The sequence below is a fragment of the Aquarana catesbeiana genome, linkage group LG13, assembly GCF_042186555.1.
Source record: "Aquarana catesbeiana isolate 2022-GZ linkage group LG13, ASM4218655v1, whole genome shotgun sequence".
Classification (NCBI taxonomy): domain Eukaryota; kingdom Metazoa; phylum Chordata; class Amphibia; order Anura; family Ranidae; genus Aquarana; species Aquarana catesbeiana.
This window is the reverse complement of record NC_133336.1, coordinates 196,103,776-196,128,239: the sequence shown is the minus strand read 5'-3', so window position 1 is coordinate 196,128,239 and position 24,464 is coordinate 196,103,776. Positions and strand designations below refer to the sequence as shown.

General features: G+C 40.8%; 1 protein-coding gene across 2 annotated transcripts in view; it reads right to left on the bottom strand.

The window, feature by feature from the left end:
* The window catches only part of BCAN (brevican), a 61,788-nt gene that overhangs the window by 2,799 nt on the left and 34,525 nt on the right, over positions 1-24,464 (bottom strand). Inside the window, exons 4-13 of one of the 2 annotated variants that reach the window (XM_073610140.1) lie at positions 21,082-21,256; positions 20,018-20,145; positions 18,173-18,466; positions 17,653-18,042; positions 16,043-17,230; positions 12,948-13,058; positions 8,936-9,094; positions 4,924-5,006; positions 1,444-1,588; positions 821-1,003 (exon numbers count right to left, since the gene is read on the bottom strand). In XM_073610140.1, coding sequence (XP_073466241.1) covers positions 821-1,003; positions 1,444-1,588; positions 4,924-5,006; positions 8,936-9,094; positions 12,948-13,058; positions 16,043-17,230; positions 17,653-18,042; positions 18,173-18,466; positions 20,018-20,145; positions 21,082-21,256 — 2,856 coding nt within the window. The remainder of the gene's footprint in view (positions 1-820; positions 1,004-1,443; positions 1,589-4,923; positions 5,007-8,935; positions 9,095-12,947; positions 13,059-16,042; positions 17,231-17,652; positions 18,043-18,172; positions 18,467-20,017; positions 20,146-21,081; positions 21,257-24,464) is intronic. The other variant, XM_073610141.1, reaches the window with a different exon arrangement.

The window sequence follows — 24,464 nt, the reverse complement described above, 5'->3', positions numbered from 1 at the left end:
CCATTTTTCCCATTGACACCAACTGTGGGGCACTATTATTCCCAATGATACCAACGATAGGGCACTGTTCCTCCACCTAATACCAAATGTGATGTTTACTCCCACTCAGGCCAGGAAAGTTTCCACTTCTGCTTGCCCAGTCTGGCCTCTTAAAGTCTAATGGCCCGTACACACGATCAGAAATTCTGCCAGCAAAAGTGAGCTTTTGGTCAGAAATTCCGACCGTGTGTATGCTCCATCTGACTTTTGCTGGCAGAATTCCAGCCAGCAAAAGATTGAGGCAGGTTCTCTATTTTTCGGTTGGAAAAAGTTCCTATCCGAAAATGCGTTCTTGTGTATGCAATTCGGATGCGCCAAAAATCACGGATGCTCGGAAACAATTCGACGCATGCTCGGAAGCGTTGAACTTAATTTTCTGGGCTCGTCGTAGTGTTGTACGTCACCGCGTTCTTGACAGTCGAAAGTTTAGAGAACTTTTGTGTGACCGTGTGTATGCAAGGCAAGCTTGAGCGGAATTCCGTCGGAAAAACCATCTAAGTTTTTTCTGATGGAAATTCCGCTCGTGTGTACGTGGCATAAAGGACAAAAAACTGGCTCTTTGTTTAGAAAGTTTGGAGACCCCTGTCATAGACTAACACTGCCACTGGGGAAAGATTTGAACATGAAGGACACTTTCGAGGAACTGTGACATACTGAAAAGGAAAATGTAAGGATATTTTTTTGAGTGACCAAATAAAATTTTTTTTAAGAAGAGCAGATTGAAAGATATAGGTACATAACGCTATAGTAATTCCCTTTGAAATGGTTATGTTCTACTTACACGGTAGACAGCTTATCTGGGGCTCTTCCCACATTCCATCTGACTGGCACCTAATGACTGGAGAATTGCGCTGAAGGAAACCATTGTCACAGCGATATCCTATCACAGAGTTGATCTGGTATCGGGTTTTGGGTCTGCCATATGTAGATGCATTGGCCACCTCAGGGGGAGGTCCACAGGTCACTAGAAGACATAGCCAGGGCACATTGTGAAAAACCTTACATGTGAGTAAAAATAATTATTTTGGGTGCAGTATATTTCACACCTCATATGAAAGATATTAAGCATGGCCCATCAGTTGGCCAAATGCAACCATGACAGTGGTGTCACTTCTGAAAGAACCTGCTTTCAGAATGTCTCTTTCTAATTGAAACTTCAAATGGCCCATTTGAAAAAAAGCAGACAGGGAGAATGGGGTAGGAGAGAGAAGTCAGACTTTTGGTAAAGACATTGTGCATGCCATAAACAGTAGGGGTCATAGGATCTTCAAAGACAGGACACTTGGAATGAAGTTCAGTTATTTCTTAAACTGAAAATATATTCTTCTGAAGAAAATTAAAAGTAAATGCTTTTTAATAGAACTTAATGTTTTGTTCACAGATATCTACCATTAATCTCCTTACCCAAACCCATCTTGCAGGTGTACGGGAGGTGGTAGTTGCACGGTACATCACTCCATTGGCCATTATCATGCCACCCTGTTACCACACAGTCCTCACCAGAAAGGAAGTAGCTGTCAGGCTGCCCTTTATTCCAGTTTTCAAAGAGCTGTAACAGAAATGTGGAGAAATTAAAAAGACAATAATATTTCAAATTAGGGTATGGTTCAGCAATTCTCATCTAGGGTTCCATGGAACCCTAGGGCTCCTCCCGAGGTTACTAAGGGTACCTTGAGCTGTGGCTCATTGACCTCCCATTAGTTCCTGTATAGTTCTATGGCCAACGCCACTGTACGGGTAAGGGGTATGACACAAATGATCTTTTTAGCTATCGATAAGGGTGGCATTTTAACCACCAATGTAAGGGGGGCATTATTTCATTCAACCAGTTCAAAGTTGTTTATGGATTTTGTCTTCTAGAGTCTTCTGGTGGGATCCCACAAGCCAAACTCCTTACGTAATTGTATCTAACCCCCATGTTTCAGTGGGTTTTCTCCCCAGTGAATGCCTACCACATCTCAAAAACATTCTAGTAGGTTAATTGGGATCTGACCAACATGGCTTAGGAGTGTCTATGCCTGTGTAATGTATGTATGTATGAAGTAAAGATTTGTCTTGTAGAGTCTTGTGGTGGGATCCCACAAAGCAAACTTACCATGGAATTGTACCTTACCCCCATGTTTCTGTGGCTTTTCTTCCCAGTGAATGCCAACCACATCCCAAAAACATTGTAGTAAGTTAATTGGGATCTGTCGGTGTATTGTATGTATGAAGTAGGGATAAAAAATTGTAAGCTCTTTGGGAGACAAAAGCTGGAGATAATGGATCAATGTACAACATTAAGACCTACAGTATGTAATGTGATGTACAAAAAACAAAGATAGCTGCTTTGTTTTTTGTTTATCTTAGTGTGGGTATCTCACATTTTATAGTTGCAGCTTTGTGTAATTTGATTTTTCATATACTGTACACTTTTTGTATACAGGTTTCATGGGGATAGCGCAGTAATTTTTACCTTTTTTAGTTATGTAATGTGATGGCACTACCTAAATAAATAAATCTGTTTCACTAGATTAATGGAGGTGTGACCTGTAGCAACCAATCCATTTTCAGGTACTCTTTGGTTGCTTTAGGCAACATCACCATTTAAAGTATTGATAAAGACAAAACTTTTTTTATTTTTGGATTGAGTGTAGAAATATGAGAACTTCTATCAGGTTTTTATACAATACATTTAAGAGGCGCTGGGATTTCAATGGTACAAATGGTACTAACGCAAGGTCATTTTTACACAAGCTCATTGGTTCTGGTGAGGCATGCCCAAATACACAGATCATGGATATCTAGAAGCAACTCAAAGGGCACCAAACCACAAAGTAAATGAATTCAACGTAACTTGTTCGTGTAACTGTCACAAAAAAAAACAACCAATGCGTTTCGAGGCAATAAAACTCCACTGAAGGGAATCTATAGTAAACTGGAACTATATTTGATCTGGTGGAAAAATTTGAAATGGCATTTTAACAATTGTACCATTGTAGTCAGTGTAATCTAATTACATTGTTATAATTTGAATAATTCCTATCAGAAAGGGAACTTCACACCAAATCAAATATAGTTCTATTTGGGTATATTTTCTTTTGAGCCCATTCAAGTCCGTTTTCCATTCTTCTAAGCCCTGATAGAGATGGAGTTTTGTAGCACCCGAAGCATGTTGACTGTTTATATGTGATGGTATTATGAACAATTAAAGTTACTTGGGAATCTTTCACTTTGTGGTTTGGCGCCCATTCGTATACTTTGAGTTGCTTCTGGGTAACCATTGAGGGAGGCTTGTGTACTTGAGAGATGCCCCACCAGAACCATTATTCCATTCTTGTAAGCCCCAATGGAGTAGGAATCTTGTTGCCCCTGAAACCCATTCTTCTAATCCCCAAAGGAGGGGGATTTTTGTTGCCCCTAAAATCTAACCTTCTAATCCCCAACGGAGGGGGACTTTTGTTGCCCCTGAAACTCATTCTCCTAAGCCCCAATGGAGGAGGACTTTTGTTGCCCCTGAAGCCCATTCTTCTAAGCCCCAATGAAGGCGGACTTTTATTGCCCCCGAAACTCATTCTCCTAAGCCCCAATGGAGAGGGACTTTTGTTGCCCCTGAAGCCCATTCTTCTAAGCCCCAATGAAGGCGGACTTTTGTTGCCCCTGAAACTCATTCTTTTAAGCCCCTACGTAGGGGGACTTTTGTTGCCCCTAAAATCCATTCTTCTAAGCCCCAACAGAGGAGGACTTTTGTTGCCCGAAACACATTGGCTGTTTTATGTGATGGTGTTACAAGCAATCAAAGTTGTTTTGGACTCTTTCACTTTGTGTTTTTTTTACTAATTGTATACATTGAGGTTTTATAGTAGCTGTCTATGTCCCTTATAGGGAAATCCGTCCTCCCCATTCATCCTGGTGACCAATGTTACTGGGACAGGATGTCACCAAAAATTCTAAATATTAAGTTGTGGTCAGAACAGGAATCGTGCAGAAATCTTCCAATGGGGACATCTGTTAAAGTGACAATTGCCTAAGAGGATATTTCCCTCACTTCCTGTTGCATTTACAGGACAGGAAGTGAAGGGAAATCTCTTGAACTGGACACAGAAGACAAAAATAATTGTCTGGGACTTTATTATTCCCTACTCTATCCAAAATGGGAAAAGATGTTCCGGCTTTTGCCCCTGAGGTCCAGAAAAATACTGAAACGCCAACAGTTCCCTTGTGACATAATTGGGCAACATTATTAGTCAGGGATACAAAATGGCAGAATCCAAACTACCTAAAGCTGAACACCGAGCAGATATAAAACACAAAACGAAGGCAGGCATGTATTCTTTAATGCATTATTAAAATTATTTTCAATACATGTAGTAAATATATCCAAAATGCCCCTTGCTGTAGCCCCTACAGCAAGGCTCAGAGTGGAGGAGGGAGAAGCAGCACAGGGAACCAATCAATTGTGCAGCAGTGCAAGGAGTATGCTGATAGGAGGAGAGAGCGGAGTGACAGTGAGATGAGCTCAGCAGTCTGCTGCTTCTTATTTCACTGCCCAATCACAGGCTTGGGAGGGGCAAGTAAGTGTTACTGAACTGCAGCAAAGAAAAATCAGGTCTTCTGCCCTGCCAGACAGGACTTGTGCTGTGGAGCAGAGTTAGTGCAACCTCATCTTTTATATTTTACCAAAAAATTTTGTGTATTTTTTACTGCAATTTTGCAATTCCTAGATCATTGTGGTGATATCATTTGGAAAAAAAAATAACTTGCTATTTTATTCTCTAGGGTGTCTGCTTTCAGAAAATTTGTCATGTTTGGGGGCTTTTATGTAATCTTCAGGTCCAAAAATGACTTTTATTACATCTACAGTATATAACATTTATGTTTCAGTTTCAGTTGCCGGCATCTTACCACAGTATTTCCATCTGACCATTGGAAATCGCCCTCTATGGTGCGGTCATTCAGACCCGTCCATTGGTAGTCTTTGTACTGGTCTGAGAGAACATTGAAAATGTATTATTATTACTGTAATATCTACCTTGTTAGGAAAAGCAAGCTTGCATAGGGTGAGTGACAACATGAAAACCTGAACCCTGCAGGTAACATGATGTATTACAGTTGTTGGTAAAAGTGACCTAAAAGGAGATACAAACCCCTAACTGGATAACATTGAATTAACTATTGTCATGCCTTATTTTTCATAAAATATATATATATATTTTTTTTAATATCAGTTCTGCTGATTGTCTATATGCACCTGCTGGGCATCTTTGCTCTGGATCAATTAAAGTGATAATGATGGATATATAATGTGTTGCTTTTAGTCACCACCAGGGTGCACACGTGACAACGCAGGAGCACAATTGGAGGACAGTTGACGCCCCATTACAGGAAGTCCCTGAACAAGGACTTCTAATGGCATATTCACCAGGGATCATTTAAATGAAATCTGGAGATTGAAACAAGTATAAAATATATCATGTACATATTTATTTAATAGGCACTCATTGCAAAACCTGGAGGTAGCGTTCATTAGTAATGACAGTGTATCCATAAACCAGTGCCTATAGAAGTATTAGGGCCCTTTCACACTGGGGCGGGGGCAGCGTCGGCGATAAAGCCGACGCTTTACCGTCGGTATTCGGCCGCTAGCGGGGCAGTTTTACCCCCTGCTAGTGGCCGAGAAAGGGTTAAAAACCACCGGAAAGCACTTCTGCAGAGGTGCTTTGCTGGCGGTATAGCCGCGCTGTCCCATTGATTTCACTGGGCAGGAGCAGTGAAGGAGCGGTATATACTCCACTCCTTCACCACTCCGAAGAGGCTGCTAGCAGGACTTTTTTTCCCATCCTGCTAGCGCACCGCTCCAGTTTGAAAGCCCTCGGGGGTTTCACACTGGAGAGACAGCAGCGGCTGTTTCGGGTCAGTTTGCAAGCGCTATTATTAGCGCAATAGCGCCTGCAAACCGCCCCAGTGTGAAAGGTCCCTTAGAGGAAAATTTGGAAGCTGCTATCTCTGAAAATGTTAGTTGTCTGATTGTACCTGGCTTTTGAAGTCATTGACCCAAAACCAATATACAGCCTGTGAAGGGGAGCGCAATGAACATTGGGGAGTTGGCCAAAGTGTTAAGAGTCTCTTTAAAGAATTAGCCCACTTAAAAGTGACTTTCATAATATAGATGGAGTTTGATGGTTTGAGTAATGGCTTCTAATGTGTCTTGGACACCCCAGCAGAAAGATCTCCTTTGCCTCCAAGCCTGAACTTGGGTCACACTCCCACAGACTGGCAGCAAGCAGTTCGACCCCTGCCTCACATATTGCACAGATGCCAAGAAGAAGGAAGCTGGTTACATTCTGAAATGTTCAAAACCTGATAATGTTTATTGATCTGGAGAAAACTAACAGACAGTCTCTGCTTGGGATCTCCTCCTCTAACACATTTCTCCCAAGTCCAGGTTAGTGGGTGAAATGCGTCAGAGGAAGGTCTCGGGTGGGGACTCTCTGTTGGCTTTGTTCAGATCAATTTCAGCTTTGGAATTAGCTTCCTTCTTCTTGGGATTTGTATAGTGGGACCTCCACATCACAGTTCTTGGTTCAGTATTAAATTCCTTTGGAGTTTTAGGTGTCCCTGCCCACCTTGGGTTGTTCCCATTCTTAGCGTTACATGTAATACAATATTCAATAATCTTTCAATTCTGCAGGGAGAGTGGGACTCTCCATCATGGGAAATTTTACCACCAGTGGGAAACAAAAAAGGCGATTAAACTCTCTACCATTTGCCAAAAACTGACTCCTAATATAGGGTGATACTGTCCTTATGAGGAACTGTCTAGTGCAAAGTTTCTCAACCAGGGTTCCTCCAGATGTTGATAGGGGATCTTTTGAGCAATGAGTCATTTCTTCCTCTCAAATAACTTCCCACTGACATCACTGATCTTTTTAGCTATCTGTAAGAGGATAATTCTTCCCAATGACCACAAGTGTAAGGAGCCTTCTTCCCACTGACCATCACACTAATGTATCATGAGTTGTAGATATAGAATTTTTTAACAGGGGTTCCCTGAGACCAAAAAGTCATTTCAAGGGTTCATCTGTGCTGAAAAGGTTGAGAAAGTCTGGTCTAGTGGATCATGCATTATTATAGAAGTATTGTGGCTTCATGATCAGAGAAGTAAAGGCTCGTGTTGCATTATCAAACCTAAGCTATTTTTTCTTGGTTCAGCACTAAAGAGTGGGTGCAAGGGAGCACAAGATATTAACCATATTTATCTGGCAGCTTGGCGCTGAAGGACATTGCCATAAATCCATTCCTGATGTAGAAAAACTACTCGGTGGAAATATTTAAAGTGCATCTAAACTTTTCTTTATTAGTTTTTGGAAAAAAAGGGAAGGTTTCGATTTAGAAGCCCTCTCATTTTTTTGTGGAAGATCATCAGTAGAATACGAAAACCAACACCTTTCATGAGGGTTCAATTCCTTTTCAACATGGTGACTTTTTTATTCTACTATCTAATAAAATACATATCTTGTTGGTCTTTTTGACCATCGGTGTGGGGTCCTACTGCTTCTTACATAGTTGGATTTTTAAAAAATACCCCCCACCCCCACCCCACCACTTGGGGATGCTTTGGTACAAGTGAGCAGTCTCACCGAAGCAAGTGAGTGCGATGGTCTTCAACAACAGTGGTGTTGATGGGGGAATGCCTCCCGCTGCACTATTGCATTCTGCCATCGGGGAGCAGAATACAATGGTTCAGCTTGGGGACAATCAGCCTGCACATACATGGTTTGAATCTCGGCCAGTCCCTGCTGAACCAAGATTCGAACCGGCTATAGCCAGCATAAATAACTTCTCCACAGGATGTGGAAACCTTGCAAAAAGATCTGAACAAATGAATGGGGTGGGCAACTACATGGCAAATGAGGTTTAATGTAGAAAAATGTAAAATAATGCATTTGGGTGGCAAAAATATGAATACAATCTATACACTGGGAGGAGAACCTCTGGGGGAATCTAGGATGGAAAAGGACCTGGGGGTCCTAGTAGATGATAGGCTCAGCAATGTCATGCAATGCCAAGCTGCTGCTAACCAAGCAAACAGAATATTGGCATGCATTAAAAAGGGGATCGACTTCAGAGATAAAACGATAATTCTCCCACTCTACAAGACTCTGGTCCGGCCGCACCTAGAGTATGATGTCCAGTTCTGAGCACCAGTCCTCAGGAAGGATGTACTGGAAATGGAGCGAGTACAAAGAAGGGCAACAAAGCTAATAAAGGGTCTGGAAGATATTCGTTATTTGGAAAGGTTGCGAGCACTGAACTTATTCTCTCTGGAAAAGAGACGCTTGAGAGGGGATATGATTTCAATTTACAAATACCATACTGGTGACCCCACAATAGCGATAAAACTTTTTCGTGGAAGGGAGTTTAGCAAGACACGTGGCCACTCATTAAAATGAGAAGAAAAGAGGTTTAACCTTAAACTAGGTAGAGGGTTCTTTACTGTAAGAGTGGCAAGGATGAGGAATTCCCTTCCACAGGCAGTGGTTTCAGCAGGGAGCATCGATAGTTTCAAGAAACTATTAGATAAGCACCTGAACGACCACAACATACAGGGATATACAATGTAATACTCACATATAATCACACACATAGGTTGGACTTGATGGACTTGTGTCTTTTTTCAACCTCACCTACTATGTAACTATGTAACTATATAAAGAGAAACATTTTGGCCTTAGATACACTTTGACTTTTAGAAAGTTAAGAAGAAACCTGAAGTCAGTGGTAAGAGAGCGGGACATTCTGATCACTCAATCAAAGATAGAATATGTAATATTCATTTTATAGCTTGATATCCCTAAATCTTCCATATTTTTATTCAAAGTGCTAACTGTTTGGCGTGCTAGCCTCCACCACTTACTGTTCACAAAGTCTTGCTCCTCTGGGGTTATGATGCTGACAAGATGGCCTCCGAAGTCTCTGCAGTGGGTTTCTGCCTCCTCCCAGCTTTTCCGTTCATAAAAATGCTTGTAGCAGAATCCCTGGAATGAGTCCCACTCATCTGGACACTTTTCTACATCTATCCAGAAACAGTGACATTCAGCAGGTCAGAAGGATGAGCAGGGTTCCACCCTTAAATATCTGTGTATTGTATATGGAAACCAATGGCATACAACTACATATATAAAGTAGGTAAACATAACATCCATGGTGCCGATAGCCTCCGGCCAGATTCTCACTTTGATTTTCTCAAACAGTACAAGATATTAGTGTAGTGTATGGGCTTCCCAAATTGTATTATGGAAAATATTTCAAACTGGGAACTTCACATTTTGGGGTCTAAAAACAATAGCAATGGGTATCCCAAAGTAAAGTCATAACATAAATACTTAGGGTCCTAACAAAGCTCGAATGACATAGCTAAAGATACAGTGGCATTCCATGGATATGGCTGCATGTCCACAGTATGCCTATAGTACAGTAACAAGTAATATTTGAACATTTCCTATGATGTCTAATTCTCCTATAGCCATAGATTAGCAAGAAAATTAAGTAAAAATTAAAAAGCACTTTTGTAAGACCAACAGGTTTCGATTTCCGCACTTTTTTTGTTTCACAAAAATAATTATACCAATTATTTTCTTTGCAAGTCAATAAAAGTAGGCAAAAACAACAGACACGTTCAAATGTGTTTTTACATACACTTATGTTTACAAACCTAACCATATTCAACATTTTTTTTTTTTGTTGCTTTTAGAAAGTGTCAAGTATTTTGAGTTGCATAAAGAAAATAGAAGGCGCGCAGCCTAGCGCATTATCCTCACTAAAAGTTTTATTGCATAACAAAAATAGGAAAACTTGAATAAAAGCACATCTTATCATTCCTCCAAAGGAGTCCATGTGAAGCTGACATGTTTCAAGGAGTTCCTCTTCCTCAGAGCCATGATTTAGAGTTGCATGCTTGTGGACCTACCTTTTTTTAAAACTAATGGCCATCAAGTTAGTAGTATTTTACACTGGGACAGGTGATCCCTAGAGCTGATCTCCACTCTTGCTTTCAGCACCACCTACAGTTTTACAGGCTTCTCTCCTGTACTTATCCTGATTTCACTGCACACTGTGAACTTTTCACAGTGTGCATTAGAAGCTGCAGCAAGTTAGATAGAGCCCATCTCATTTCCTGTCTGGAAGAAGTCCAGCATTATCTAGTCCTTTCCTTTCCATCCTGACTGTCTCTGGCCCATCCCTTTCATCCATTGGATTTTATTTCTTAATCATGGAGGCTCAGCATCACGTGTAGGTGTTACCATAAAAATACAGCCTATCTAGGAACACCCACTCCTCCAGACTGACCTCCACTCGTCAAGGCATTTTGATATTTGCATAAGTCCTCCCAAGAGCTAGACCACTGCTTGCATGGGCTGTGGGCTCACGAGAGGATTACTGGGGCAGGGTGATGATGTCACTGGATACAAAATATAATAAAAATGGAATGATTTTGTTTAACCACCATTCTCGCGAATCGCCGTAGCTGTACGTCGGCCCTTTAAACAGCTCTAGCAGGCGCTCGTGCGCACGCCCGCTGCACAAGGGGGGGAAAAAATGTGCGTGGCCGGCGGCTGCGATGTCTGCCAGCCACGCGAGATCGCGGGCACGAGAGCCAGAATGGGGATGTGTGCGTGTGTGTAAACACACTCACATCCCCATTCTGTAAGGAGAGGAGAGACAGATTGTGTGTTCCTACTAAGTAAGAACAGCGATCTGGCTCCTTCTCTAGTAAGTCACATCCCCATACAGTTAGAAACACCTAGCAGGGAAAACAATTAACCCTTTGATCGCCCCCTTAGTGTTAACCCCTTCCCTACCAGTGACATTTACACTGTAATCAGTGCATTTTTATAGTACTGATCACTGTATAAATGTCAATGGTTCCAAAAATGTGTCAAAAGTGTCCGATCTGTCCACTGCAATGTCGCAGTCCCACTAAAAATTGCAGATTGCTGCCATTACTAGTAAAAAAAAATAATAATAAAAATGCCATAAATCTATTCCCTATTTTGTAGACGCTATAACTTTTGCGCACACCAATCAATATACGCTTATTGCGTTTTTTTTACCAAAAATATGTAGAAGAATATATATCGGCCTAAACTGAGGAAGAAATTAATTTTTTTATATTTTTCGGGGGGATATTTATTATAATTAAAAGTATACACTGCGCTAAAATTTAAAAATATATGGTGGGGAGCAGCTACATACAAAGTGACAACAACCAAGAAATAATGTGAAAGAAAAATGTAGCGCGTAAATTGTGCAAAAAGTCTTCAATCAAGAAAACAGCTGAAAAATAAATATCCATGAATAGTGAACACAGCCATGATATCACTTATAAGTCTCCTAAAAGAAGGTAAAGTCCCGTGAGGTGAAATGTCCCACTGGAAGGTGTATGTAAACATGTGACGGCCAATGCTCAAACACAGGTAGATCGTCAAATCATCCAAAAACAGTATCCAACAACTTCATGTATCTCGATGGAAATGATGTGTAAGAAACTCTTACCAGATACATTGGACTCCCTTGTCAGCGACAGGGAATCACTTGAGCAGGTTGCCTCTCAGGGCCTGGAAGCGGACATCACGACTCTGCGAATCTTATGGGTCAAACTCTGCATGGATCTCCCGGGGCCGCCAGGTGGGTCCTCCCAAAGGATGGCCAAGGTGCGAATCAGAGGGAACAGTGCGTCACGCATCAAACTGGAGTGGAGGTTGGTTTTATCTTGTTTGCTAGGACAGATAGCTGCAGGGGAAATTTCACAGTGTGTGTGTGAGTGTGTGAAATTTCCCCTGCAGCTATCTGTCCTAGCAAACAAGATAAAACCAACCTCCACTCCAGTTTGATGCGTGACGCACTGTTCCCTCTGATTCGCACCTTGGCCATCCTTTGGGAGGACCCACCTGGTGGCCCCGGGAGATCCATGCAGAGTTTGACCCATAAGGTTCGCAGAGTCGTGATGTCCGCTTCCAGGCCCTGAGAGGCAACCTGCTCGAGTGATTCCCTGTCGCTGACAAGGGAGTCCAATGTATCTGGTAAGAGTTTCTTACACATCATTTCCATCGAGATACATGAAGTTGTTGGATACTGTTTTTGGATGATTTGACGATCTACCTGTGTTTGAGCATTGGTCGTCACATGTTTACATACACCTTCCAGTGGGACATTTCACCTCACGGGACTTTATTTACCTTCTTCAGGATATTTATTATAGCAAAAAGTAAATAACATTGCTTTTTTTTCAAAATTGTCGCTCTTTTTTTGTCTATAGCGCAAAAAATAAAAACTGCAGAGGTGATCAAATACCACCAAAAGAAAGCTCCATTTGTGGGAAAAAACGACGTCACGTTTGTTTGGGTACAGCGTCGAATGACCGCACAATTGTCAGTTAAAGCGACGCAGTGCCGTATTGCAAAAATTGGCCTGGTCATTAAGGGGCAAATTCTTCCGGTCCTTAAGTGGTTAAAAATTGTAATAAGCTTGTTAATGATAGGTGAAACCAGGGAAGACAACGTATAAACAAATTAAACTTCAGATTCAATAACTGCAGGGGTGTTGTACCCCATTGCAGTTCCTTCAAATAACATCTGTGATGATGATGTCACTGGGTTAAAAAAAATGTATGTAATGAAAATGGAATGGTTTTTATAAAAAAAATCTAATAAGCATGGTGCTGGCAGAAGGAATCAGGGTAGGCAAAGCATAAGCAGATTAAACTTCAGCATTAATACCTGTAGGGGTGTTGTAAGACCCCATTGCTGTTCCTTCAAACAATATCACCATGTGCTGTCCTACCTTGTCACAGATGTTAAAATTTTAATATTACATACCAACAGGTGACATGAGTTGACCACATAACTAGAGTATACTTTTTGACTCACTTATTTCACAGACTTTTCCAAAATAGCCTGGCAAACACAAACAATGGAAGTTGTCATCGTCTTCCTCAATGCAGGTGCCTCCGTTCTCACAGGGGTTGGGGAAGCAGACATCTACAATACAAGGCACAAAGGGAAGCTGCAGGTGTGCCCAAAAGTGAGGGGTACAGTACATTAATTCTCAGTTATCTATGAGAACTATTTATCTCAGTTATCTATGAAGAACTATACTTGTTCACCATCCAATCAAATGTAATTATGTTTTCGCCAGCTGTCATTTGCAGGTTTGAATTCACCAGATGTGATTCAAATATGACAGGAACAACTTAGGAAATTATCTATTTTGTAAATGTGGGGTTGAGCATATCAATGTAAGCAGATGTTAGTTTTGATAAATCACAACTGGAACCTATATAATGACTAGATCATTAAGACATCTTGAATAATCTGTTCAATAAAAAAATAATAATAGGAAACTACATTTAAATATTAAAAAGATGACCAAATTTAAAATATAAGGGACAAAATTATTACTCATATATTTGGTAGATCGGAGTAGAGCAAATCAAGTGGCTATAATTGTCTAATGTACTTAAAAAATACATTTATACTAACTTTTTTATATTTTTTTGCTATATTTTTCATATCATTTTAGATCTACACCAAAATTAAACCCTCTATTCTGAACTTTTTCACCATAATTATGAAAAAGGGCATAAACTTATGAGTCCTGCAGAAACTGTGATAACATGACCAAAGCCTGGATCTTGGCGATGGAATCATATGCCAATTGGGAGCCCTTCCCAAGCAATGACTGTATCCTCCAGCTAAAATCACATTGCCAATATCTTTTTTAGTTTTGTATAGAGTAGGGAATAGCTAAACCCTATCATAAGATGACAAAGTGATCTAAAATCCCTCCAAATTGAAGACCAACCCTCCCTTAAGGTGGTCACACATGTATGGATATGATCATTCAATGTTACCAAAATGATCAAATTGAATACAATTCATAAACCAGAAGCCTCCTTTTAATCAATTTAGTGAGCTTTCAGTAATTTTCGATGCTGGCCATTTGATTAGTTGTGGGAGATTTTTTTCGATCATATCTGCATATTTGTTAAACAAATAATCCTTATACAGATTCCTTAAATAAGCTTCAATAGATTGAAAATACAATCAATCAGAAACAATCGATACCATGTGTGTTGCATCGTTGGATAATTTAGTCAAACTCGTACCTAGATCAATCACAAATCGATACTTTACAGCCACCTCTAAAAAGTTGTTGCTGCAACAGGTGTCCCCATTGTAAGATTTTCTCTTACCTCTACTTCTGATGACAACTGACATTTTTTATTTTTTCCTCACTTTCTTTTCCAGGACAACCCTTCTTCATTATCTGCTGAAATATAGCTTTAACTTGTTGAAATATTATTTGGAATGCAAATTTGAATTACACGATATTAGTTGATGTGATTTAGGTACATTTTGACCCTACTGATAGCTATTTAATGCATTATAAAAGTTGTTCCAAGTAGAGGAAGACAACCAAATGTGAACATTTTACAGGAACTGGTAATCAGATTTTGTCTTGCCTTTTTTATCCTGTGTTAGAGACAAGAAAGCTTGTTGATTATTATATAGTATACTATCTTTTTAATGATATTTAATAAACAACTGTATCCACTGTGTTTATAATCATTGGTATATTCCATTTTAAATTAGCCATTATTTTATTTATTTCATTATTATTTTATATTCTTAATTAAATAATTTTTAGGTCAAACGACAAATGTTCTGTAGACTAGACCTTCTAGAGAGGACTATGCTGTGTGGAAGAGCTTTGTAAATCCCAGGACTGGATGGACAGAAATACAAATACTTTGGCATATAAAACAGCTCCAGTGTATGTATTTCATAAGTGCAATTAACTGTTTCCCTGAAGGTCAACTTTCATATTAACTGTTTAATTTTTGAATTAAATAATTCATATTGTACACTTTGAAAATTCAGGGCCCGACTAGAACAAACAGAATTGGTGCCAAACTGGAGCAGTTACCAATAACTAACCAATTAGATTCCATGGTTAGTTGGAAGATGAAACCAGATTGGTTGGTATTGGCCACTGCTCCAAGTTTGCTCTGGTTTTCTTTGTAAATTAGGTCCTTTGATTACATTTTAACAAATTTTAACTACCGATAACTAACCTATTAGATTCCATGGTTATTTTAAAGATGAAACCAGACTGGTTGGCATTGGCCACTGCTCCAAGTTTGCTCTTGTTTTCTTTGTAAACTAGGTCCATTTAATAAATTTTAATGAATTTTAACTACCAATAACTAACCTATTGGATTACGTGGTTAGTTGGAAGATGAAACCAGACTGGTTGGTATTGGCCATGGTTCCAAGTTTGCTGTGGATTTCTTTGTAAATAAGGTCCTTTGGTTAAATTTTAGAAACCATACATCAAATATGGCAAACTTTCTACAAATGGAGCAATTAAATTTACTTTTACATAAGAACAATTGAAGAAGTGGAAGCAGTTGCTTGTTTAGTTTCCACAGGCCTAAAAACCCTTTCATTGTATATGAGCCTTTACTCGCATGAAAATTAAAAAACTTCGAAAACTGTCATCTATACAGTTGTTGGCCAACGTTTCCTAACACTTTTAAACATTGTCTTTGCCACAGGTAAAATGTTAATGTAAAGCAAGGATTTTTAAAGGAAATACTTTTGGTTAGTGAAAGAATCAGACACACACATAGAGAAGACACAGAAAAGGAACAGGGAAATGAAAGAAAGTTTAGACCTAAAACCACCGCTTTAATTCTAAAAAGGATTTAATCTGCTTTATTTTTTTCATGGAAACAATCGTAAAAATACTTCACAGAAGTAAAAAAAAAACAAGGCGTGCTCTTGAATGGTCAGAGTGGTTGGTTTGGCACTGGCCAAGCTGCAGATTACAGGTGTTATCCCGAATTTGAATGAGAAAGTGAAGAGGAAAGCACAGGTAGAGAAGAAGAGTATTCATTGCAAGCCTTTGAAGGAGAAGACCGTTGACAGAACAACGGCTGTGTAGACATGTAGATTGTTACCTGAAAAGTTCACTGAGGATCCAACAATGGCCTTTTCTGTTGGGACAGCGGGCAAGGGACCGGTAGGATTCGGGGAAGTCATGGTTGGTGGAAAGATCTTCTCCAAAAACTGTCTTGTGGAATTCCTGTGACTGTTGGGTGGTGGAGTGAAACCTATATGAGCAGGAGAGACTAGATCTAGGTGACTCTCTACTGTTCCCATTAAAGATGTTGGAAAAGGGGTTTTCTCTTGAACATATGGGTCTACACCAACATCTTTAATGGTAGATGGACCAGGAGACACATAAGGGCTTATCAGGTGGGAAATTTGGGCTGTTGATGATTCGTCATTCTCATATAAATTCTGTCCAGAGGGTATAGTCATATTTGCCACATTGTTTAGAAATTCTTGATGTTCACTTTCATTTCTTTCTAGTGTTTGAGTATTATTGACATCTGAAATTGAAGCACCACCTAAGGTAAGCCATGTCGAATCTGGAACTTCTCCACTTCCTTCTTCCCAAGATAATTTAGGGCTGCTAAAATTTTGAGGCCCAGAAGAAAATGACAGAGTTGTTGTAAGATCAATGCTTGATTCGAATATCTGTGAGCTTTTTGTAGGATCTGGTGTCCCAATCGCATGGTCTCCAGAGGCCAGTTCCTCCACCAAACTTTTCGGACTGTGTGGTTCTCCTGTAAGGGTCAAGTGATTGTCATGTCCAGATGCCTCAAAATCATCTTGAGGTGGATGGCTAGTGGATATTGGTTGAGTGACTGGGGTGTCTAGGGAAGAGTTAGGGGGCTCATTATCAACAATCACACTTGGTAATGGTTTATCGGCTCCGCTATACTCTACATCACTGTCTAAAATAGAGGAAGCTATAGTTGGGACAATGTGACTAAAATTGGTATCTGCTATTGTCATGGTAAAGGTATTTCCTTGACTGGTTCTTTCCTGAGTGAGTACATCCGCAACATGTTCTGTGTTTGAAAATTGTGTTGGGTTTGGGGATCCGGCATTTGGAATGTGGCTTGCTGATTCTGACACAGTAACTTCAAGTTCCTGTGTCGAGTCAGTAAAGTTGTCATAATCATTCTCTGCAAGTACATTCACAAATGATACATCTAAGATGGAGTCACCTGCAGTGGGCAGAGCTTCTCCTTCCAATGTTGCTTGGGTGGACTCTGGGACAAAGCCAGGTGTATCCCCTGCCAAAATAAAAAAAAAGCATCAAGCCTTAGCTAAAATCACATTTAAGAACCAGTTATTACTTTAAAGTGATTGTAAAGTCAAATATTAAAAAAAAAAATAACAAACATGATATGGAATTGCACAAAGCGGCCATGATCATCCTCTTCTCAGGTCCCCCACCAGCCATCATGGCCCCTCCTCTTCTCAGTGTGCCACCATAGGAAGCTGCTGATCTCGACATTAGAGTATCCAAGACATAAAAGGCTTGATAACTAAAATATCACTTTTGGCTGAACTGACCCTTTAAATAGATACACCAGTCAAACATTAAGATTTTTTTTAAAACTGACTCAGGGGCAACAGCCTATCTAACTAACAGACTAAATTTCATCCTTGGTAAGTTAGTAGGACCGTAGTATTTATTACTTGCTCGGCTTACCTTGAGAATGTCTGAAAATAGCTGTGGTTTTGTAATCCATTGTTGTAGACTCTTCACTGTCATCAGAATGGTCTTCATAGGGAGGAAAGCTTGCAACGCCAGGAGAAAGGTCTTCATCACCATTGACATTTTCATCAACTAGAGCTGTAGGCTGCGGTGGTACCTCTTGCAGGTCTTTGACTGTAGAAAGGACCTCTACACCTGCAAGCTTAGTTGCATCTGTCTTGTTCAGTGGGATGGTATCTACGAAACCTTGAGCTTCATTCTCAGCTTTCGCTTCTGGCAACTTCAGCTCTTCAAAGCTTTCGGTAACTGTAATTACTCCTTCAACTCGCTCGGCTGGAGGTGAAGGGGTCTCACCATGGTCCTCTGTTTGAACAGGGCCTTCACCTAAAGCAGAAGAGGACTGATCATCTATCTAGTTAAATGTGCTGTTGATAAAATCTGAAACTAATGACACAGGACCACAAGGATGTCAAGAAGACTATCTATCATCTACTTTATCTACGGACGACCTTACCTCTGAAACAGTAGACATCATATCTGGCCTGAGGGTCTGGAAAGCCTGTCTGGTTGCGGAACTGAAAGACCGTCTTGACCCCTGGTGAGTTTCCTCCACACTTTTCTCTTGGTGTGACAATGGGATACCGGACACTTCCATCAGCAAGCCAGCCGGGATTGCACTGGTCAACCCCTTCATTCCATGCAGCATAGAGTTGGCCAGTGTTTGCCATTTCAGCTCCCAATGTTCTGCAATAGTCTCTGGCTTCACTTAGAGTGAATTTGTTTGGCGCAGAACCTAAAACAACCTCACCTAAACAAGAGAGACAGAGAATTAACAAGCTGCTAACAAGTCAGTGAGGTGGTAACAAGAGTTGATGACTTTAATGAAGATCTATTTTTTCTCTATTCACGGTCCACCTTAACAAAATCTTACAACACAAAAAGACACTGTAAGTGAAAACAGGTTAAGCCTTTGCATGATTGTGGAGGACAGTATCAAATCTATCTTATAAATCTATTTAGTTTTGACAACTGCAAAGACCCATGTCATCTGTCTTATACAATTTTCTGAGGCCCCTTCAAGAAAAACTGCATTTTAACACTATTTTCCACAAGCACATCTCATATATTTTAGAAAATCATTTTAAGATTCTGGTCATTTGTGAAAATCCATCCTTTTTTTTTTCATGTGGTGCCCCGCTCTGCCTCATTTAGGAAGTATTTTTTTCAGTTTTTATTGAAAAAGAAGTGAGGATGGTACATATACAAGCTTTATTAATGTAAGAGATATAGTACCATTTGTTAAAAAATATCATCAACATGTCTCAACACTTATAAATACAGAGGGTGAATAAAACATTAAAACATAAAAAACTCTCTCTGGTGGAGAAGCAAAAAATACTTTGGACGTCCAGAGATATATAATGCAATTGGCAGGATCTTAGGGCAAATCGTGTATATATATATAATGTAAGAGATATAAACCAGAGTAAAGCTCAAAAATATATCACACAGTGGCTTTTTAGAAGAAAATCTTAATAAAGATTGTAGAAACTCAGTGGGGATTGTGGAATTAGTAGGTTCTGAGTACTACAGCAGGTCTTTCGATATTGCCCATAAGAAGAAGAGGGCCACCAGTATTACGGAAAAGTTTCAAGAAGGTGAGAACACAAATGGAGGGAAACAGGCAAATTGGAAAAATGGGAGATGAGTAAAGGGGACGATGCGACAGGGGAGAAAAGAAGTAGCATAGGGATTCAGGATAAGAAAGGAAGGCGGTGGGGGTTACCACAGAGGCCCACTATGACAAAAACATACTCAACAACTGTCAAATTACAGGTCCAAAAAGTGGCTTAGAGGATGGAAACTGTTCAAGCCAAGGCTGCCAGGTACAAAGAACTTTCATTTTTTTTTATTGTTCGTGTCCTGTTAGGGAAATTTACCCTCTATAATTTTTTTGGTGACCATTATCAGTGGGGCTAAATGTAAAGGAAAATGGGAACATTTGTTCTGATGACAATTGTCTAAGAGAGGGCTTCCCTCATTTTGGAGAGATTTCCTTTCACTTCCTGTTATGTTCCAAGACAATTGGATACTGTACATGCAGCAGCTAAAAACAAAAACATATCTTAACCTAGTAAAAACTAAAAAAAAAATGGGGCTTTAGATATATTTTAAGTCCAACAACAAATTGTTTCAGTAACCTCCAAGAGCAAACCTACACAATCACAGTGAGAAGCCATGAAAATCCCTAAAACTGGACAAAAGTAAATGGTTGTTAAAACCAGTCAGGTTCCCCTTTTCCAAGTGGGCAAGGTGGCAACCTTAATACAATGACTTGGAATTAAAACAATAGAATTACCATTAAGTTCTTCCACATAGCAGTAGACATCATACATGTCACCTGGGTCCAAGACTCCATAGTTCCTCACTCCAGGAAATCCATCCATATCTCCATAGCAACCTTCCCGGGGTGTCTGGATAGGGTACCTGCAAAGAAATGGGACCAAGAAGGGTACATCTTGGATACTTGAGAGGGTGGACATGAGGACCCTTGGAGCAGATGGTGAGCTTACATAATCTCATATTTTGAACAAAATACAAAATAGCTCAGTTTTGTGTGTTTTGAATTTTTGTTAAGAGTGAAAAGATGTGTTTCAAATGCATACCTGCTTAATAAATAGTTTAGGGAACACTAAGAGGCTGCTTACCATTATTGTGCATTCACACTTGAATTTCCTGTTTATTTGTATTTTTAGTTTGCTATTAGCAAATAAAGGGTTACCTGGGTGTGTTTTGGGACCAAGCTCAGGTAAACCATAACACGTTTCTGTTTTTGTACTTTAAAGCAGCCTTTCTCAACTTGGGTTCTTCCAGAGGTTTCTAAGGGTTCCTTCGGCAATGAGAAATGTCTGCCTCCCATATATAGTACCACTGTATATATAGTAATTATATGCAGGGGTTCCCTGAGCCCTAAAAGTTTTTAAGGGTTACTCTGTGTTAAAAAAGTTGACAAAGGATGCCCTAGACCAGTGGTCTACAAACAGTGGCCCGTGGGGCAGATGTGGCCCTTTTGCTTGCTTTTATTTGGTCCTCCAGGCACTGTTTCTCCCACTGATACAAGTCACTATTCCTCCCACTGACACCAACAATGAGGCAACATTCCTTCCTCTGACACCAATGATGGGGCACTATTCCTTCCACTGGCACCAACGATGAGGACAACGATTAGGCACTATTCTTCCCATGACACCAAAGATGGGGCACTATTCCTTCCACTGACACCATTTTCATAGTCCGGCCCTCCTAAAGTCTGAGGGGCATTAAACTGGCTTTTTGTTTAGAAAGTTTGGAGACCCCTGCCCTAGACCTTGGGTTTCTGTTTGAAAACATGCAACTAACCCAACATTAATATAATCTTCTAACCTCACAGTTTGGTCAGCGATCCAGCCGGCATCACACTGTTCATATCCACCATGGTAGGCGGCCAAAAGTTGGTCTGCTGTGGCTATGTGTGCTTTAATCCTATTGCAGGCTTCTTGGGCCATGGGGAAAGTATAAGTGTAACGTGAGATTCCTTCTCGATACAGGAACACAACACCTAAAGGACACAGATGGACAGGGTAAATTATTGGGAACCATTGTCACCGTATGCAAATCAGCTGTCAAGGTGTTATGGCATTTACCAGAAAAGCAGGCAAGCACTAGAGTATTTGAGGGAACTGGCAAATGTATGTATACCAGAAAGAACTGCAAGATTTACATTAGCATCTTGGATGTGTACTGAAGAGTGCCTAGTACAAACGTTCATATTACTTGAAGGTCATTTTGAATCAGTTATGGATTGAGTATCAAATACAGACAATGCTTTAGGGGGAAAAAGCCTTCTTCTTCAGGTCTTGAGCAGTGAATGTCATTAGAATCACAATGGAATGCACTAGACCAGTGGTTCTCAGACTTATTGAGACCAGGGCCGGGTAAATTCTTCCAAAACCTTCCTTACTCCAACAGTAAAAAAAAAAGAATACTAACATAGTAAAAGCACGGGAATACAAAATATGTGATAAAATGCTGGAAGGCTGGGTGTCACTGTGGGGGGATGGGACTCTGGAGGGAGCTGTGAGTCTCTCCAGGAGCAGGGGCACTGTGATAGACTGGAGTGCACTGGGGGGCACTGTTGGAGGTTGAGAGCACTGTGAGATGCTGGAGGCTCTGCAGAAAGCTAGAGGGCACATTGGTGGTTTGGGAGTCTGGGGGTACTCTGGGAGGTTTTAGAGGCAAGGTGCTCCACTATGGGAGGTTGGGTGGTAATATGGGAGCTGGGAGGCACTGTGGAAGTTTAGGGAATCTTCAGGTGGCTGAAGGCCCAGGAGAAGGGAGCCTGTGTCCTGGCAGTGGGCCGCAGCCCAGTGGTTAGGATAGAGGACTTATGTTAACACTTGATCATGAAGCCTTAACATACGTCCTCTAGTGCATTCCATTGCAATTATCAAGCCTTAACATAGATCCTCTAGTGCATTCCATCATGATTCTTTGAATGAAATGCAGTAGACCAGTGGTTCTCATACTTATTGACATCAGGACCTAGTAAATTCTCCTAAAACCTTCCATGCCCCAACAGTACAAAAAAGATTATACTAACACAATTAAAGCATGGGAATACATATATGAATTAAAATGTTGGAAGGCTCTGGATGTGTCTGAGCGTCACTGTGGGGCAGGGGCGTTGCTAGGTCTACAAAAGATCTGGGGCTAGAGCCCATAGCAGTGTAGTAAAGAAAGTCATAAGCTTTGGCGGGCATACACATGTATATACAGTAATGTACGTATGTGTGTATATATATCCCCAGAGAGCCCCCCACTTACATCAGGGTCCCCAGAGAGCCCTCCTACATCAGGGTCCCCAGAGAGCCCCCTTACATTAGGGTCCCCAGAGAGTCCCCCCTTACATCAGGGTCCCCAGAGAGTCCCCCCTTACATCAGGGTCATCAGAGAGCCTCCCCCTTTCATCAGGGTACCCAGAGGGCCCCCCATTTACATCAGGGTTCCCAGAGAGCCCCCTTACATTAGGTCACCCAGAGAGCCTCCCCCTTAAATCTGGGTCCTTAGAGAGCCTCTGCCTTAAAATCAGAGACCTCAGAGAGCCTCTCCCTTGCATCAGGGTCACCAGAGAGCCCCCCACTTACATAAGGGTTCCCAGAGAGCCTCCCCTCCCCTTTGGAGACCCCTGCAGAGACTCGGGGCTATTGGCCCCAGATTTGGGGCTATAGCCCCAAAAGCCACCCCCTAGTGACGCCCCTGCTGTGGGGAGATGGGGGTTCTGAAGGGAGTTTGGGGACTCTGTAGAAGACATGGTGGCTGTGTAGGGGATTTGGGAGAAAGCTGGGTACAACTGTGGGAGTTGAGGTCCCTGGAGGGTACTGTGAGTCTCTCCAGGAGGCATTAAAGGGGTACTGTGATTGACTGTAGTACACTGTGGGGCACCGTGGGGCACCGTGGGGCACTGTGAGGAACTGTTGTAGGTTAAGCGCACTGTGGAGCACTGTTGGAGCTTAAGGGCACTGTTGAGCACTCTTGGAGGTTGAGGGCACTGTGCGGCACTGTTGGAGTTTGAGGGCACTGTGGGGCACTGGAAGCTCTGCAGAAATTTAGGGGGCGCTGCAGGAGGTTTGGGCACTGTGGGGATCTGAGGATACTGTAGGAGGTTTTAGAGGCATGGAGGACCCCTATGGGATGTTGGGTGGCAATATGTGAGCTGGGAGGCACTGTGGGAGTTTGGAGGATCTTCAAGTGACTGAAGGCCCAGAAGAAGAGAGAGCCTGTGGCTAGAAGATTGAGAACTACTCCACTAGAGGACCTATGTTAAGGCTTGATAATTGTTATTATCAAGCCTTAACATAGGTCCTCTAATGCATTCTATCATGATTGTGATAACTACTACTCAAGCCCTCCAGAAGTGCGAAGATTTCCCCTGAAATGCATTGGTGGTATTTGATGCACTTAACCAATAAATGTTTCAAAAACACCTTAAAGTGATAAGAACATTTGTACTAGGTGTTCCTTACATACACATGAATGAGTTTATCATCTGCTGATCGACCCCTTTGTCGCGATCAGAGAGGTATTGGTCTAGAACCAAAACAGGGTCCACATGCAATATACCTTACAGATCTGCTTCCTCAAAGAAAAACGTTGTATATCCACCAGAGCCAATTCTCACTTCTATCAGTCCAGCACTATCACATACGCATCAGACATTTATGTTAGCATATCCTCTTGAGAGGCAGAATGGAAAAAAAAAACATACTTGGTTACCATAGTAATGCCAACCTTGTTTGCACATACTTCTTTTTTTAACTGTCATTTTGCAGGACTTGGCAGGCGAACAAGAACAAGAAAAAGACTGAGTCAGATGTCTTAACAACTGGCACCCGATTTGAAAAATTTGAAAAAATACGATAATCTAATATAGGTTTATTTGCCAGCTTGTTCATTAAATAATTATGGCTACACTCACTCCTAACGCGCTCCTTTACAGAGATGAGCAGAAATCTTCAATTCTACACATTGAACTGCTTTGTTCAATGAATGAAAAATAAGATCTACTTTTTTAGGTGTATTTAAATTTATTTCATTGAGTTTACTTCATTATAGTGTCCATTATAATTGTGTGGGTTTTGTTTCATTAATTTGTGTATTTTTGCGTACTGCCACTTCACAATTTTTTTTAATTTTATTTATTTTTTTCTCTAAAAAATTAGGCTAATAATTTATGTTCAAATACCCAATATTCCATATTGAAAAAAATG